General features: G+C 40.3%; 1 protein-coding gene across 6 annotated transcripts in view; it reads left to right on the plus strand.

Annotated features, from left to right (window-relative positions):
* The window catches only part of hectd4 (HECT domain E3 ubiquitin protein ligase 4), a 180089-nt gene that overhangs the window by 49144 nt on the left and 113508 nt on the right, over positions 1-17437 (plus strand). For 4 of the 6 annotated variants that reach the window (XM_033043699.1, XM_033043705.1, XM_033043702.1 and 1 more), the window contains exons 7-14: positions 6643-6813; positions 7731-7923; positions 9703-9864; positions 10841-10954; positions 11300-11440; positions 11810-12042; positions 14214-14359; positions 15808-15878. In XM_033043699.1, the coding sequence (XP_032899590.1) occupies positions 6643-6813; positions 7731-7923; positions 9703-9864; positions 10841-10954; positions 11300-11440; positions 11810-12042; positions 14214-14359; positions 15808-15878 (1231 nt within the window). The remainder of the gene's footprint in view (positions 1-6642; positions 6814-7730; positions 7924-9702; positions 9865-10840; positions 10955-11299; positions 11441-11809; positions 12043-14213; positions 14360-15807; positions 15879-17437) is intronic. The other 2 variants (XM_033043701.1, XM_033043703.1) reach the window with 1 other exon arrangement.

The raw sequence follows: 17437 nt of genomic DNA on the forward strand, positions 1-17437 counted from the left end.
CTGAAACTTAAGGAGCTGGTTTCTATAAACAGATTTAAATCCCTTCTTAATGATGTTGAAGCGGGCTCTTCTGTCTGTACATGCTTTGTTTGATGATGTTCTGACTGTGACTCTATTTATATGTTCTCTGTTGTTTTAAATTATTGTCTGTAACTGTGGAACTGTGCTGCTGCCTGTCTTGGCCAGGACTCTCTTGTAAAAGAGATTTTTAATCTCAATGAGACTTCTCCTGGTTAAATAAAGGTTAAATAAATAAATAAAAAATCTGACTTTTGAGCCTAAATCCACATTTTGATCACATTACCACCTTTGTTACTATTTGGCATGCAATACAAAACTAACAATACATCACTCTTGCCTTATTTTCTGCCCAAAATGAATCATTTGTATTTATTGTCACCCTCTTCAACCAGTAAGACAACAAATCTGATTAGATATCTTATCTATAAGCATTTATCATTTTCAGTCTTGTATGAAGAACTTAATATATTTGGATGACTGAGTAAACTGAGTTTTAGTTTGTCTTCATCCAATAAATTGATCCTCTCTTCAAAATATCTCAATAGATATAATGCACATGACCTTTTCTACAACTCATCTGCTTTTTTACTCTAGATACTTATTTATAGAATTCCATAGAATACTTTCAGTCAGTTTACTGAATTTTGATGTCAAGTTATTAGGTTGTAGTCAGATTTTGTTTTGCATGTTTCTCATCTTTCTATCAGGACCTATACAGGTATTTACTAAATCTTAAGAAACACTGTTTTCAGGATGTAATTCAGTGCAGACTCAATAATATGTTCACTTTATTTTGTTTCAGCAGCTTGATGAATATTTAATCATACTAGTTTCTCTACTCCTTTACTTCTATAATAAACATTAAAAGTTTACAGGACATATAAAGCACTTGCCCCATTGTGTCCCATCTTAGTACTTTGTTAAGAGTTTTCATCTGAGGCATCCTTTGGTATTGAGGCATAGGAAACTGCATAGGGTGGAATCTTGAGCAAAACAAGATCAGGGATGACTTCCTTCCACTTTGATTTTGTAGTGGCTAATGAAGTTAATATGTAAACTGTAGACTCCCTGACTGAGGGAGCATGTGGGTGCCCAGTACTTAGTAATGGCTCCCAACGTAGCTAGAGGCACTCAAGTGTCATTCCAAATACCCTTTCTTCATTTGGAAATATGGACCAGGAATTCCCAAGTGTCAGTAAAGTTGCATTTCTGCAACGAGGCTTTGATCACAACCTTGAATCCATTCCTCTGTTTGCTTGGTGATCTTTCCCCATGACTGAGCTGAGAATAAAATGTTTTGGGGATTCCGATGCAAGGCATGCAACCAAGGTAGCCTTCCCAAGTTTGCCAATTGTGTGTAAGTAGGATGTCAATGTGGGGTTGTCAACATGGGGAATGAACACTGAAGTTGGTTTGATTGTCCTTCCAGTGAATTTGAAGGATTTGGCAAAGGTAGTACTTTTCCAGTGCCTTGAGGTGTCAGCTGTAGGTATCTAGGTTTTTAGGAGGACAAGGATCATCGCAGACTGTCAGGCCATGAGATTTGCGTAAGGTCTTCACTATCTGCTTCTCCCTTAATTGACTAAAGGCATTAATCTATGTAGACACAAAATGCTGAAGTAACTCAGCGGGTCTGGCAGCATCTTTAGAGAAAAGGAATAGATGACGTTTCGGGTCGAGACCCTTTCTCGGACCTGAAATGTCACTTTATTCCGTTTCTCCAGAGATGCTGCCTGACCCACTGAGTTACTCTAGCATTTTGTGTCTATCTTCGATGTAAACCATTATTCGCAGTTCCTTCCGACGCGTTAATCAATGTGATGATTATAGTTCCATCTAACATAAACTGAGTTTTAAGCACTGATTTTATCTTTTGTACTTTTGTATGTGAACTATAAGAGTAAGATATTCGAAGTGAGTTTGAAGTTTCTGACACCATGTTGAATAAAGATCAAGCTCGCACAAAGTGATTAGAATCCATAGTCTTTTATTAGCAACCTGCAGAGGTAACTCAGCTTTAATCTCAGCATGCATAACTAGTCTAACAGAGAGAGAGAGAGCTCTCTAATAAGCCTGTGGACAGAGCTACAGTATGAGTGACACTAATCTACAGAGCACCAAAGCTAAACCCTGGCAAAGGGATCGCCCGCTCCAAGATGTTAAAGTCCGCAGACTCCGTGATTTTGGAGCTCTAGAAGTCCCAAACAAGAGGCCGCCAACTCCACGATGTTAGGCCGCAGTGTAGATGGAGATACGACACGGAAAAAGTTGCATCTCCGTCAATGAAGGAGATAAGAAAGGTTTCCTCCCCCCCCCCCCCAATGCAAAACTAAAGATAAACTAGAACATACATTTTACAAGAAACTAAAAACACAAAGAATGAAAAAGACGAAGCCAGATCGTTGGCGAGGCAGCCATCGTGCGGCGCCCCCCAGTCATCGTGTTGGCTCATCAACATAATCTTTGAAATTGGTTGAACGTGACATGTATTTCACAAGTCCATGCTGGTTTGTCTTATTTAATCAATTTTCCTCCTGGTCACTATTAATCCTGTCCGGAATCAAAGTGTCTAAAACATTCCCACTGAGGTTAAACTAATTAGCCTGCAGTTGCTTAGTTTATCCTCAATCCCTTTATCCCAAAGGAGTTACATTTGCTGCTTTCCAGACTCTGGTACCAAGCCCGTATCCAAAGAGCACTAAAAGATTAAGGTCACGGCCCCTGAATTCCTGCTTGTGTGTCCCCCAAAATCCCACTTTGTCGATTTTCTTTTGTTTTCAACCTACCATGTTCATACACCCCTGTTCCTTTATCTCTTTCACGATTATGCCCTCTTGTTTATCTTGCCGCTTCTTATTTTTTCCAACCGTAATATAATATTTCTAATTTTTCGATGTTAAATTTCATCTGCTATGTGTTTGTTCATGCCACCAGGCTGAATGTATATTCTTAAATGTTTACTGTTTTCCTCACAGTTCTTTTAGCTTTCAGGTTTCGTGCTGTTTGAATTTGGAAATTATGCATAATTTGTTGGATCATAGCTACATGGGATTTTAATTAGCCAACTACAGGCTAATTAATTGAATCTTAGTGGGAATGTTTTAGAAATTTTGTGTCCGGATTGATTAATAGTAACCTGGAGGAAAATTGATTAATGATCACTTCATTATCATCTCTTCCACAGCCAACAATGGGCCATTCTGGGCTCCACCTTCCCTTGGCTCTGATTTTGTTCTGTACCTTCTCATACTTCTGGTTTTGCTCTCCCTTGACTCCCAGTCTGAAGGAGGGTCTCGACCTGAAACGCCACCTTTTCCTTTTCTCCAAAGATGCTATTTGACCCGCGAGTTACTCCAGCATTTTGTGTTTATCTTTGGTGTAAACCAGCATCTGCAGTTCCTTCCTACACATGGGATTTTAATCACTGACTACTCCAGTAATTTCATGCTTTACAAAAGTATTTACCGTCAGGACACGGAACATCAGCATCCATTAGGGAATGTTGAATATAAAGCAAAAATGGAAGAAATAGAGTAAAATCTTGCATGTGATCAGATGGAGAGGGATGGGATATTTTAAATCATGATTGTATATGTGAGAATAGTGAACAAAATAAAATTGCAGTGATCCTTGGAAAGAATATTTGTAAATTGCAGAAATAGAGTAAAATCTCGGATAAGTGAGTTCAGATGAGTTTATTTATCCTTGGACCCATGGAAAGCATATTGCTGGCTATAATGTGATGAATGATAGAATCGTATCCCTAAAATCAAAGTTGTCGTCTATTGAGATATGAACCTACACATCCACTGAAGAGGTGGACATTGAACTCTGTGATAAATTATAGCATTTGATTTACAAAACACAAACACGCTGCGGGAGTAACTCAGCAGCATCAATCGGACGCCATGCAAAGGTGACGATTCAGGTCGTGACCCTTCTTCAGACCCATATTCTGAAGAAATGTCCCTGCCCAAAACATTACCTATCCATGCCCTCCCAAGATGCTGTCTCACCTGCTGTTACTCCAGCACTATTTTTTTTTAAATCCAGGAGTAGATTGTATACATGAACTCTACCAGATGCTTAGTAGCAAATATGATCAGTCATTTGCACATAAAGGTGAAGAATCACTTATCGTGGAGAAAAAATTAACAGACTGTGTAACAAATTGTGAACTATGAGTATTGAAAATCTTGTCTGTCCCTCCTGAAGCTATTCTCTGTTTAGGAAATGGTTATATTGTTAAAAGACACTTTTAATCAATCTTTCCCCCCAGGTTTATGTGGTTTGGAATTATCTTTTAAATCTGAATGCAGGTTTAACACGTTGCTGTAGGAAGCAAAAATGTTGCCGTCAGGGAATTATGTGTAAAATGGAAACTAATTTGTAATCTTTGGGAATTAAATTTACTATTTGAATCTTAGTATTAGATTTATGATGCCATATTAGTAGTGTTAATGTGTAATACATGTAGACAATTGGCTCAAGAAACAAACTATTAAATTTGATCTTTGGTGTCTGCAGTTCTGAGTAAGCATATCTGTTTCATTTGGAAGTCCTGGAGTCATACAGCATGGAAACAGGCCCTTGACTCCAACTCGCCCATGACTACCAAGATGCCCCATCAAGCTAGTCCCATTTGTCTGCATTTAGCCCATATTTCTCAAAATCCTTTCCCATCCATTTATTTTTAAATGCTGTTATAGTATCTGCCTCAACTACTTCCTCTGGCAGCATGATCCATATATACCACTCTCTGTGATAAAAAGTTGCCCCTCAGGTTTCTATTAAACCTTGCCCCTCTCATCTTAAACCTATGTCCTCTGGATTTTGATTCTCCTACCCTGGGTAAAAGACTTGGTGCATTCACCCTACCTATTCCCATTGTGATTTTGTACACTACTATAAGGTCACCCCTCAGCTTCCTGTGCTCCAATTAACAGAGCCCTAGCTTGCCCAACCTCTCCCTATCGCTCAGGCTCTCGGGTTTTGACAACATTTTGTAAATCTTCTCTGCACTCTTTCCAGATTAATGACATCCTTCCCATAGCAAAGTCACCAAAACTGAACGCAACATTCCAGTGCGGCCTCGCCAACTACTTATACAATTGTAACGTAACGTCCCGATTTCTATGCTCAGTACTCGGACTGGTGAAGATCAATGTATTAAAAGCCTTCTTTACCACCCTATCTATCTGCAATTTCACTTTCAGGGAACTATTTCACTGTATTCCTAGATCCCTCAACTCTACAACACTCCCCAGGCCCTGTGAAGGTCCTGCTCTGGTTTGACTTCCCACAAAATGCAAAGTGCACTCTTATTTGCATTAACTCCATTAGCCATTTCTCAGCCCGCTTGCCCAGCTGACTAAGATCCTGCTGTAATTTTTGATAACCACCTTCATTCTCTACGATACTACCCATTTGAGAGTCATCTGCAAAGTTACTAATCATGCCTTGTATATTCTCTTCCAAATCGTTAATATAAACCACAAACACCAATGGACCCAGCACTGATCCCTGAGGCACATCACTAGCTACAGGCCTCCAGTCTGAAAAACGTCATTCCACCCTCTGCTTCCTTCCATGTAGCCAATTCTGTATCCAGTTAGCTAGTTCTCCCCAGATCCCATGCAATCTAACCTTCCAGAGCAGCCAGCAATGTTGAATCTTATTGAAAGTTTTGCTGGAGTCCATATAGTGGAGTCCATATAAACAATATCTATGGGTTTACCCTCAACAAACGTTTGGTTACTTAGTTAAAAAACTCAATTAAATTCGTAAGACACCATCTCCCATGTACAAAACAACGCACTCTATCCCTAATATCATCTTTGTCTATCCAAAAGCATACCCATCACAGAATCCTTTTCAGTACATTGCATACCACAGATTTTAGGCTCACTGGTCTATAGTTCCCAGACATTTTTTGCAGCTCTACTTAAATAGAGGCACAACATTAGTCACCCTCCAGTCATCTGGCACTGCACCCATGTCTAATGATGATTCATTGCTCTCAGCCAGGGCTCCTGCAATTTCATCTTTCGTTTCCCATAGCGTCCCCGGATAGATCTGATTAGGCCCGGGAGATTTATGTACCTTCATACGCTTTAAGTTGTCCAGCACCTCCTTGATTGTAATTGCGGACTGTCCTCAAGACATTTCCATTATCTGTCCCAAGTTCCCTTGCCTTCAATTTTCCATTGTAAAAACAGGAGAAATACTCTTTGAGGTATATAAACAGCAGCTTTGACATTGTTAATACAAATGGCTAACAATAATTGCATTTTGAATAATGCGAGTGAATGCTCTATAGATGTTTTTCAGTGTTGAGGATTGTACTCCACGTGTAGATTAACGTGAACCCTCTGACAATTTGAGAAAATACCAGGTAAAGGCTGATCACAGTCAGCGTGCACTCATGTACTATTATTGCGCATTCTCTATTGACCAGCTAACCAGGTAATTTAATACTGAGCTCAGAATTTTAGCTTTAATTCTTTAGCGTTGGCATTTGGACAAGTGTTTCCAAAATGTACGTCTCAGATCCCCTGAAATGTAATTAGGCTGATTAGGGAGCACTGTATTTTACCATTTTGTTTGTTCCTCCATGTTCAGGTGTCCCAAGTAGTGTCCATGCCATCGAATCATTTCCCAGTTGGCAGCAACATGACCACGGTTCACCTCTGCTCGGATGGAACGTACATCTATTGGATCTGGTCTCCTGCAGGCTTAAATGAGAAAACTCCCAAGGGTCATTCTGTTTTCATGGATGTCTTTGAACTGACAGTAAGTTTCTGGATGCTTTTAGTTTAAAATTGATTTAGAGATGCTTCATTCCATTTGTTTTTAAGGCATCGTGATCTTCCATTTCCTGAATGTACATTTTGTTAATCCCTTTGAATTGTTGAGTCATACGATAGAATCAGCCTGCCAACCTTGTTTCAAAAGGCAATCTGCCCATTTTAGTTATCATTGCAGTACACCTCCTCTGAATTGTCTCCCAATTCTTTAACATTCTTAAAAAACATGCTGCCTTGTTCATGTTAGGCCACAATGAAACCCTATCTTTGCACAAATTGCGGGCAGATCTGTCAATAATTGCACGTGATTAATGGCCACGGCCACACGGGTCAGGAATAAAAGAGTAGTTAGTCCCTGTACAGTTGTCCCAAGGCAAATCAACTTTTTTTCCTGGCTCAGAACTAAGAAATGACTATTGATGAAAAGAGTCAATATTTCATATCCATCAAAACAGTCCTGATGAAGAATCACTGTCTTAAAACGTTGATTCTGATTCCCTCCCTATGGATGCTGCCTATCTCCTTAATCGGTAAAGCCACACACCCTTCACTTCTAGCCCCACCTCTATCTTGTCTGTAGCATTTGTACCCTGGAGCATTAAGCTGTCCGTCCTGTCCTTCTCTTAGCCAGGTCTCAACGACTATAACGTACCAGTCGCACGTACCTATCCATGCCCTGGGTTTATCTGCTTCACTGTCGGGCCTCTCACATTAAAATAAGCGTAATGCAACACCAACAGTCCTTCCTCGCTCCCTGCTGTGGTTCTGCCTATCCTCTACAATGAACTTTCTTTCATCACCTTCCATACCAATTTCCAGCCTCTCGCCTTCCTCACCCGTGCATTGGTTCCTGGCCCCTTGCCAATCTTTACAGTTGTAACTGTTTTTACTGTTATGTTCCAGATGCACAATGAGATCTACGCAGCACGGCCACTCCACGAACGAAGTATTTTGACAAGAAAAGAAGGTGAATCTGCAAAAAGCATCAATGAAATGCTGCTCAGTCGACTTTCCCGATATCGTGCTTCCCCCTCAGCAACATTGGCCGCTCTTACTGGGTCCACAATCACCAACACACTGAAGGAAGACCATTCTGGTAGGAATAAAGACTTAAAATAAAATGTCACAATGCCAGGCAGCATCTCTGGAGAACATGGATAGGTGACATATTGGGTCGGGACCCCTTTTCAGGCTGATTGTGGTGGGAGGGGAAGGGGGAATAAAGCTGAAAAATAGGGGAGGCAGAACAAAGCCTGGCAAGTAATAGGTGGGGGATGGTGGGGGTGCAGTTTGATAGGTAGATGGTTGAACAAAGGCCAGAGATGAAAAGGCAGGTGTGAGACAAAAGAATTGAAGAGTTGTGAATTGTGAAGCTAGAGGAAGGAATGTAGATTGAAATAAAGCGGGAGGGGAAAAATATTGTAATAATAATGGGAAATAAGGAAAGCAAGTTATTATTAAACCCTTGGAGATGTTGTTTGGTCTAAAGTGTTTGTGGCAAGACAAAATACTGTTTATGTACAGCATTGGATTTAATGCTGCCCATTAAATTAATAGGTTGAGAAGTATTAGAAACAAAAGTTAGCGGTTGCACATTTTCTGTATTCATAAAGACAATTCTCCAGTGTAAGAAATTTTAAAATTTGGTAAGGGTGTCGTGGGTAAAGCACGGTGTCTTGTTCTTAGATCTGCCACCTACCAGTTCGCAAACAATCTCCCTCGAGCCTTTCAGTATCATTTATCATGAGGTGCTACTACTGCTGCTACTTTGGTGATTCTATCAGTGAAATAATAGGACAGCTTTAAAAATAAATTAATATGTTTAAATTAATATAATATGTAATTTCCTTCTATGTTTGTAAAATGTACTTAAGTGTTCGTCTTTTCTTGCTGTATTCCCATTGGTGCCATCTGTGGATAGGGAAGTTGTATAATTGCTACAATGATGCATAACTAGAATTCAAGGATAAACAAATAGACCTCTCAGCCATGCACTTGTATGCTTTTTTGAGCAAGTGTATCCTATTTGCCATTTTACCAGTACCTATGAAGAAAGGATTGTAAGATTATGGCCGGTCCTTCAGCAATCTTCACATCAATCTCCCTTCTCTCAGAAATGTAAAGTGTATCCCATCTGACCTAGGTGGTCTATTAACTTGAAACATCATCACTTTCCAATACTGCCGTTGGATTAATTTTCACTGTATTTAATTTTTCATGCACTTCAACTTCTCCTTGCTGTGGCAAACCCTCGTAATCAAGCATAACATTCACTCCAGTTCTGTAGTTTTGAGGTGACTGGTGAGACAATGTGGGAACCATTGAGTTTTCTACAGATGTGGCAAAAGAAGCTAATGGAGAAGCAGATGGGTAGATTGTGAGGTTATGAGCTCCTCCACCAATTATGCAAGAAATCTGAATGCTTCCTATACACAGCCTTGAGATTCTCAGTGCCACTACAAATGTTCCTTCTCCATTTTGAATGGTCGTGGATCAATGTCTTGTGAATATGTTGATTTATATTGGATGTGGGCTCCTGATTTGGATAACTAGATTTACATTGGTTCTTTGTCCTTAATTTTATCTTAACTTTTAGTGCATAGTGGAGTAAATGGGTGCCTTTTGGCAAATACATCAAGATTTAGTGATTTTATTTCTGCCTAGATGTCTATAATTTAGGCACTCAGCCCATGTTTATTTTAATTTTGCTAGTTTAACCTTGAGTATACACTTATATGAATCACAATGTCATTTATTTTCTCTTAATGCTATCCACTTATGAGTTTATGGAAACAGAATTCACTCATTGTTACTAAGCATGCTTTGCATCAAGAGTAGGCAAACAAATAAAGGTTTTTCTTTCCTGTACATTTAGCAGCAAATACAAGCTGTGGCTTGCCTTTGAAAACCTTAAGGAAGAGCCCTATGTATACCTGTGGGACATACCTGGTTATGCTTACTGCACCACCCGGAGGATCTGGAAGTTCTGCAACGCGCTCGTTATTTGGTGGTACAAGTGGATTGTCCTCTTTAAAAGGTTAGTCATTGGTAATTAAAAAAATTACCTACCTGAAATCAAAATAATTTTGCAAGCTACAAAATGCAAATCAGTGTTGCCATGGTACCAAGATTTTCAAAAACAAGTAGTACCAAAATACTTTGCTTATGTAAGACTTCACATTCCCATCACTTGCCATAATTCTTTGTTGGACACATGTGAATGTGCCATATGACTGGAGGACAGCAAACATGGTTCCCTTTTTCAAGAAAGGCAGCAGGAAAAAAACTGCTAACTCTAGACCTGTGAGTCTAACATCAGTTTAGGGAAGGGCTTGGAGGAAATTCTGAAGGAGATAATTAAAGATCACTTCAAAATGCAGGAGCATATCAGAAAGGGCCTACATGGCTTTGCCAAGGTTCAAACCCCGTGTGACTATTTTGATTGAATTCTTTGAAGAGGTAACAAAATGTTTTTGATGCGGCCAGGGCAGTAGATGTGATTTACATGGATTTTAGCAATTTTTCTACGTCTTACCTCGGAGGCTGGTTCAAAATGTGGGAGTATAAGGGATCCAGGGCAAGTTGGCAAACTGGATCCAAGACTGGCTTGGTAAAAGAAGACAGAGTATGAAGGTGGAAAGTTGTTTTTGTGATTGGTTAACCCTGCTACTGGTGGTTTCCCACTGGAATTGCTGCTGGGACCTCTATTTGTAACATACGCAAATGCCGTGGGTTTGAATGGGGGAGGCTTGATTAGCGAATTGCAGATGACACAAAGATTGGTGGATTTAGTGATAGTGTGGAAGTTACTTGTAGCCTGCAGAGAGATATTGATGTGCTGATGAAATTGACTTAAAATGGCAGATGGAGTTTGTGGGGCTTGTGTGAAAGGGATTATGGCACTGATATGAATGGCCTTTTATGTCTTAATAAGATCTGAAGCAATGAGTAGTAAATAATTTTGTTTAGTTTTGTGCATCACTATTAAAACAAATAATTTTCTTTCTGTTCAGTTCTTTCTTCCAGTGTTGTATTCAACATCTCAGATGGGCAATTTAGCAGCCGGGCAGACCTGATCGATGCTGCTGGCAGTTCCCTTGGGCGTGGAGCACTAGTTCCAGGACTAGGTAAGGACAATATTTTTCCTGTGCTCAGATTTAATCAGTTATAAATCTTTTCATTTTAAATGGTGGTTATAAACAAACTGTTACTGTGCAGAATAGTGGGAAACATGATCTTCTCCTTTGCCCACCTGCATTGTAAGGAAGATTTTGGTGTCGTGTCACTTGTACGTAAACAAACATTTCTGGTAACTAGTGGTCTGGTTTCTGGTGACAAGTCTGGAGCCTGCCCTGCACGTTGTTTTCTTGCCCATCATATACTGTAGGCAACGCTCTACAGAATAAAAACTGCTTTATGGATTTTGTTTTGCTTTATCCACTTGGCCCTTTAACAACTATCTTATGTTCTAGGGGCCTGTTACGATGCTATGAATAATATGATCTGGACATGTTCGAGTGACTACATGGATCAGTGGTGTAATCCTGGTAACCAGACCTTCCATCATGTGTGTCAAAGACTGGGTGTTAGTCACATCATCCACGAGCCAAACGGTTAGTTTGCTACTTGAGGGAATAGGACTATTTCTGTTGGCTTGCATCGTAACTTAGATTACTGACTTAATTTTTGGTCAGCAGCATGCATGATTTTCTTTTTGATATTTTCTTCCACCAAGCATTAGCTTTTCTGGAAGTTACCAACCAATATCGTGTACAAACAAATTGAGTAGAGAAGCTGATAATGACTTCAGCCAAGTAGTAATTTCCATCCTTTTTAACAACTGAGTTTGTTAATTGCTTGATTTTCAATCAAAAAGCAGTTGATAATGTTCCTTACAAAGTGCTGTAGTAACTTATTATCAGTTTTTGAAGTGGAGGTTTTTCTTTTTCATTTATTCTTGTTGTCCATGCTTTGTGCTTTAGATGGATTCATGTCAACCAGTGATGTTATTAACCAACTTCTGCATCATGTGGGAGCCATGTGTATCCATCAGCTCAATTTATTGACTGCCAGTGCTAATTTACCAATTTCGAACTTCCTGGGAAAACAGCATCCCATTGAAGCACAACATCTTAGCAGTATTTGTGACATTATGGAGAAGGCCATGGCGAATATGGATACTTGCATTATCCGATGTGTCCTTGTTGTTTTTCAGGTACAGTAGCTCAATGCATTTGCATTTTGACTTTCTTATTTAATTTAGTTTAGAGATACATTTACATTTATACCAAGCCAATTAACCTATGTCTTTGGAGTGTGGGAGGAAACCAAAGATCTCGCAGAAAACCCACACGGTCACGGGGAGAACGTACAAACTCCGTACAGACAGCCCCCTTAGTGGGGATCAAACCCGAGTCTCTGGCGCTGTAAGGCAGCAACTCTAGCGCTGCGCCACCGTGCCTCCGCTGGTTTTATGCATTACAATACAAAAATGCCTTGCAAATGCAGAAATAATTTGATTGCTAGAAGAATTCCCAGGCCTGCTGTACTCGGTTGAAACATAGAAACAGAGAAAATAGGTGCAGGAGTAGGCCATTAGGCCCTTCGAGCCTGCACCGCCATACAATATGATCATGGCTGATCATCGAAATCAATATCCCATACCTGCCTTCTCTCCATACCCCCTGATCCCCTTAGCCACAAGGACCACATCTAACTCCCTCTTAAATCTAGCCAATGAACTGGCCTCAACTACCTTCTGTGGCAGAGAATTCCACAGATTCACCACTCTGTGTAAAAAAAGATTTTCTCATCTCGGTCCTAAAAGACTTCCCTCTTATCCTTAAACTGTGACCCCTTGTTCTGGACTTCTCCAACATCGGGAATAATCTTCCTGCATCTAGCCTGTCCAACCCCTTAAGAATTTTGTAAGTTTCTATAAGATCCCCCCTCAATCTTCTAAATTCTAGCGAGTACAAACCGATTCCTTTGACTTTCAGCTTCACTTCAATCCAAACGTCCTTTTGCTCATAACTTTGCACAAATGAAGTTACTTACTCAACTCCCCCTTCTGTCACTTCCAATCTACATTCAGGACACCTCGCATGCTCTCCTCCACTTTAACAGCTTCTAATTCCAAGTCCAGTCCCCATAAACTTCCATTCACCATTGGCTCTCTCTCCGAGCAAAAATCAAACTGCGAGAGGCACTCGTGTCCCAACCCTAAACATCCTTTGTGAGACTGAAGAAGCGTCCTGACCTGAAACATCAACTGTCTTTTTCCCTCCATGTCAAATGTTATTGGGGCGAAGGCAGGAGAATGGTGTTGAGAGGGAAAAATAGATCAGCCATGATTGAATGGCAGAGCAGACTGGCCTAATTCTGCCCCTATGCCCCAATGCTCTTATCTTATGATCACCTACAAAGAAATCGTGAGATTGTCCGTCGATCTGAGCTACTGCTCTGGCAACTTTTAAAGACTCTTGTTGATGAAATTGGCAAAGAGATTCAGCGGGAAGTTTGTCTTGCTATTAGGTCTTCCTACTACGTTCACCATCCCTTCTACCTATTGTTCCTGTCTACCCAGCCCACCTCCCTTATTTGGTTCCATGCTTCTCATTCCTATCAGAATCCATGTTCCGCAGCCCTATGTTATCTCCACATTCACCTCTCTGTCACTATCTCTAACCTTCCCTCCCCACCTTACTGTGCCAATCAACCCCTCCTCACCTGGATCCACCTATTGTTTTCCAGTTACTTCCCCAACCCGTTCACACACCTTTACATTAGCCATCTCCCTTCAACTCTTACAGTTCAGATGAAGAGTCTCAACCCAAAATGTCGACTGACCATTTTCCTCCACAGATGCTGTTTGACCTACTGAGTTCCTCCAGCAGCTTAAGCTCTGCTATATGCCACGTCTCCTAATTTATAGTTGCTCCTGATTGGCTTTGATCCTCAGGGCATAAAAATGCTCAAAGCCCCTGCGCCACATAATGATGTCCAAATAAATAAAAACAGAAAATGTTTGTAATGCTCAGCAGGGCAAGAGCATATATAAAGAGAACAAAATCTATTGCTTACAGTCAATAACCTTAATAATTTTGATATAAGGTTACTTTTTCTTACTATTTTTCTTACTACATTGGCTCTGAATATCTCTTTTAAGTATTTCTGGTAGTTTTTATTCTTGTTCTTCAGACCTCCAACAGTTTTAGAATATCATTCCACAGTTATTAATCAAAGAAGAAGAATGCAGTAGCTTAGGCTGCAATACCAACTTATCTTTCATCTATTTTTCAAGTAATTTGAATGGACAGCTAAAGCAGATGAGGAACAAGTAGGCAAAGATGATTTATAATGGTGCTCCATGTTTTTTGTTCATAGGTAATATTCAAATTTTTCTTCAACCCGCAAACAGAAAGAAATCGTGAGATTGTCCGTCGATCTGAGCTACTGCTCTGGCAACTTTTAAAGACTCCTGTTGATGAAATTGGCAAAGAGATTCAGCGGGAAGTTTGTCTTGCTATTAGGTAAGTGAATACTTTATGATATTAGCTGGCATTGTATTGTCATGAGTTTATTTTTATGTTAAATATGATTTATGGGATAAACTGATATTTTAGAAAACTCTTGTTAGGTTAAAACAACTGAAATCTTGAATTCAAACTAGCTGGCACCGCGTAAGTCATCCAAAAATTATTTTGAAGTTATTTGAATCGCATGTAATGGAGTCATGTAGGATCTGGACAGATGATTTCTGCAAATGGAATAAATGACAGACTGGGGGAGGCTTTCATAAAATCACCCCAGGAAACATTCCTAATCCCAATTGAAAATTATCTTGTGTGATCAGAGTTCAGGCAGGAAGTTCAGGGTGTTGCATATAAAATTGGTGTGTGTAAAAATGGTGACTAAATTGACGGAGGCTGCAGGAAGGAATGGAAACAAAATGGCATCAGAATCTCCTGTATTAAGAAGGGAAAGCTGCTGTTGCTTTCCCAAAGGCTATTCAGTAATTGGAAAATGCAACAAGCAGATGATTCCCATTGGTGCTCCCCAGCATGAAATCAACTGAAATGTTGTAGCAAAATGATCTGCACAAATGAATAAATCTCTTTGGATGTGAAAGTGCCAATTTTCGTGGTGCAATAGGTAACTTTTAAGGATTGACCATTCCTTTGTCCAGAATCCAACTTCACAGATCATTTTGTGACTTTTAATTTCTGGGACAATTAATCCTTTTTTAAATTTTTTTAACAATTCCAGCAAACTAGCTGGCACCGCGTAAATGTCTTCATGCTTTACTGACAGTATTAACAGAAACAAACTGTTTATTTTAATAATCTTGAATTGGGTCCACTTTAAATCTCTGTGCTTAAATCCAAAATAGCAGATAGACGCAATCATGTTTAAAAATTGTGGATTTAATAATTCATCAAAATACTATTGCATCACATGACTAAAAGGGAGACAATTTGTATTTAGAGTGTTTTAGAGTACCCTATGCCTCAAACCGTTTCATAGTCTGAAGCGTTTGTGAAGTATTCTCACTGTTGCAGTAGAGAAGATGCTGCAGTCAGTTTGAAGTACTGTAACATGATGTTTTATAATGTAATAAAAAGGAATTGCAGATGTTTATGCCAAAGATAGACAAACATGCTGGAGTAAGTTTACGGGTCAGGCAGCATCTTTTTTAAAATTTTTAATTAAATGAATTATTTTAGTTGTGGGATAAATATTGGCCAGAATTTCAGTGAGCTCTGCTGCTCCTCATTGAAGTAGTGCTATGGAGGCATCTATGCCCATCTGCCTGGCTCTGTATGCTGTCTCTGTAAGACAGAGCCTTTGACAACGCTGTTCTCAGTACTGCACTGGATTGTCAGACTTTTGTGCTCAATTCTTTGCATGTGACCTGAATGCAACTAACTCATGAACAATGAGAAAAATTTAACAGCAAATGTAACTTTTTTATCTACAGCTCTGGGCTTCACACACTGTATCTTGGAGAGCACGAACTGAACAATCTACTAAAACTTGTATTAGCTGAGGGTGAGTAAATTTTTGGTGAGTAAATTGCACAGATGATATAATTGAAAGTAAGGTTCTAGCCTGTTTCAATTTTTTTCCTAAAACTTGTATGTTTTCTTTTTCCTGTATGGCAAAGCTGCTAAGAACATCCCAGAAAGACTGAACTCCTCATTTCACTGCCATCATGACCTTGATTCATTTGGTGTCTTTCTTTCTCTCAACTGATGTTGATATTGATTTTTCAGTGAAGGTTTATTGATTTGGGGTCCGAATCTGACAGGAAATACTGTGGAATTGTTGGTATTTCTTAGTGTGCCAGCAGGATCAATGTATCCATATGAACACAGTAGTGAACTTGCTGGGATATTGAATTGAATATTTATTACATGTCATTTGAACCTCAGTGAGGCTCAAACGAAACTCCGTTTCCATAGCCATACAAACAGAGACAATTCCTACAAGACACACAAACAATCCAATTTACACAAACATCCATCACAGTGAATCTCCTCCTCACTGTGATGGAAGGCAAAGTCTTTTCTCTCCCCTGCATTATTTTTCTCCCGATGTTGAAGCCCCAGGCGGGCGATGGTAAGTCCCACGGGCCATTTTAGGCCGCGCCGGGTGATGTATGGCCCCGCTCCAGGTCTAAAAGTCACAAAGTTGGAGCCCCCGGTCGGTGTTGGAATGTCCCGCGGCCATTAAAGCCGCGCTGGGGGATGTACGGCCCCGCTCCGGGTCGTTCCAACCCCGCGACACGGGTGGGCGAAGTCGCGTTGCGGGAGCTCCGAAAAGCGGTCTACACCCGGACCCGCGAGCTCCCGATGTCACAGTCCACCGGACCTGCGGCTGCAGCTGGAGCCGAGCTCCGGGGTAGGGCCGTAGCAGTGAGCCACCACCACTCCCCACGCTCCGAGGCCGGCCAGCCCCACGATGGTGAGTAGTCCACAGCTCCGCGACTGGAGCCCCCAGGTCGTTCCGGCTGGAGGCCGCTCCATGGCCGCTCCACGGCCGCTCCACGGTGCTAGGCCCCAACGATAACGGAGACCCGACAGGAAAAAGGTTGGGCCTCCCGTGCAGGGAAGAGATTTTTAAAAGTTTCCCGCGCCCCCCACATATACACAGTTAAAAACAGTATTAAAAAACACGAACAACTACATTTAACTAGACAAAAATAAAAAAATAAAAAGACAGACAGGCTGAAGGGGCCGCTGCAACACTGAGTCGCACCGCCACCAGTTGGACATTTACATTTAGGAATCTGCCTGCAGATCCTAGGCTAAGGTTTGGGCTCTACAACACAGTTCAATTGAGTAAAGATTTTCCTATAATGAATCAATAGGAGGTGAGAATGAGGGTAATTGAAAGAAAGAAAAATACTGCAGATGATGTATGTAAAAAATGCAATGAGAAAATGCTGGAAATAGTCTTTTGACTGTTTCCAAATTATTCTGATGATCATATATTTAGAACTAGTTGAAAATATTAACAAGTATAAAATAATAAATCTGTTTAAGCACTATTAACTGTATATAGGCTGTGGGCCGAGCATCAAAAATGTGTCTAGAAATGGGATTCCG

Source organism: Amblyraja radiata, chromosome 25 (genome assembly GCF_010909765.2).
Source record: "Amblyraja radiata isolate CabotCenter1 chromosome 25, sAmbRad1.1.pri, whole genome shotgun sequence".
Classification (NCBI taxonomy): Eukaryota; Metazoa; Chordata; class Chondrichthyes; order Rajiformes; family Rajidae; genus Amblyraja; species Amblyraja radiata.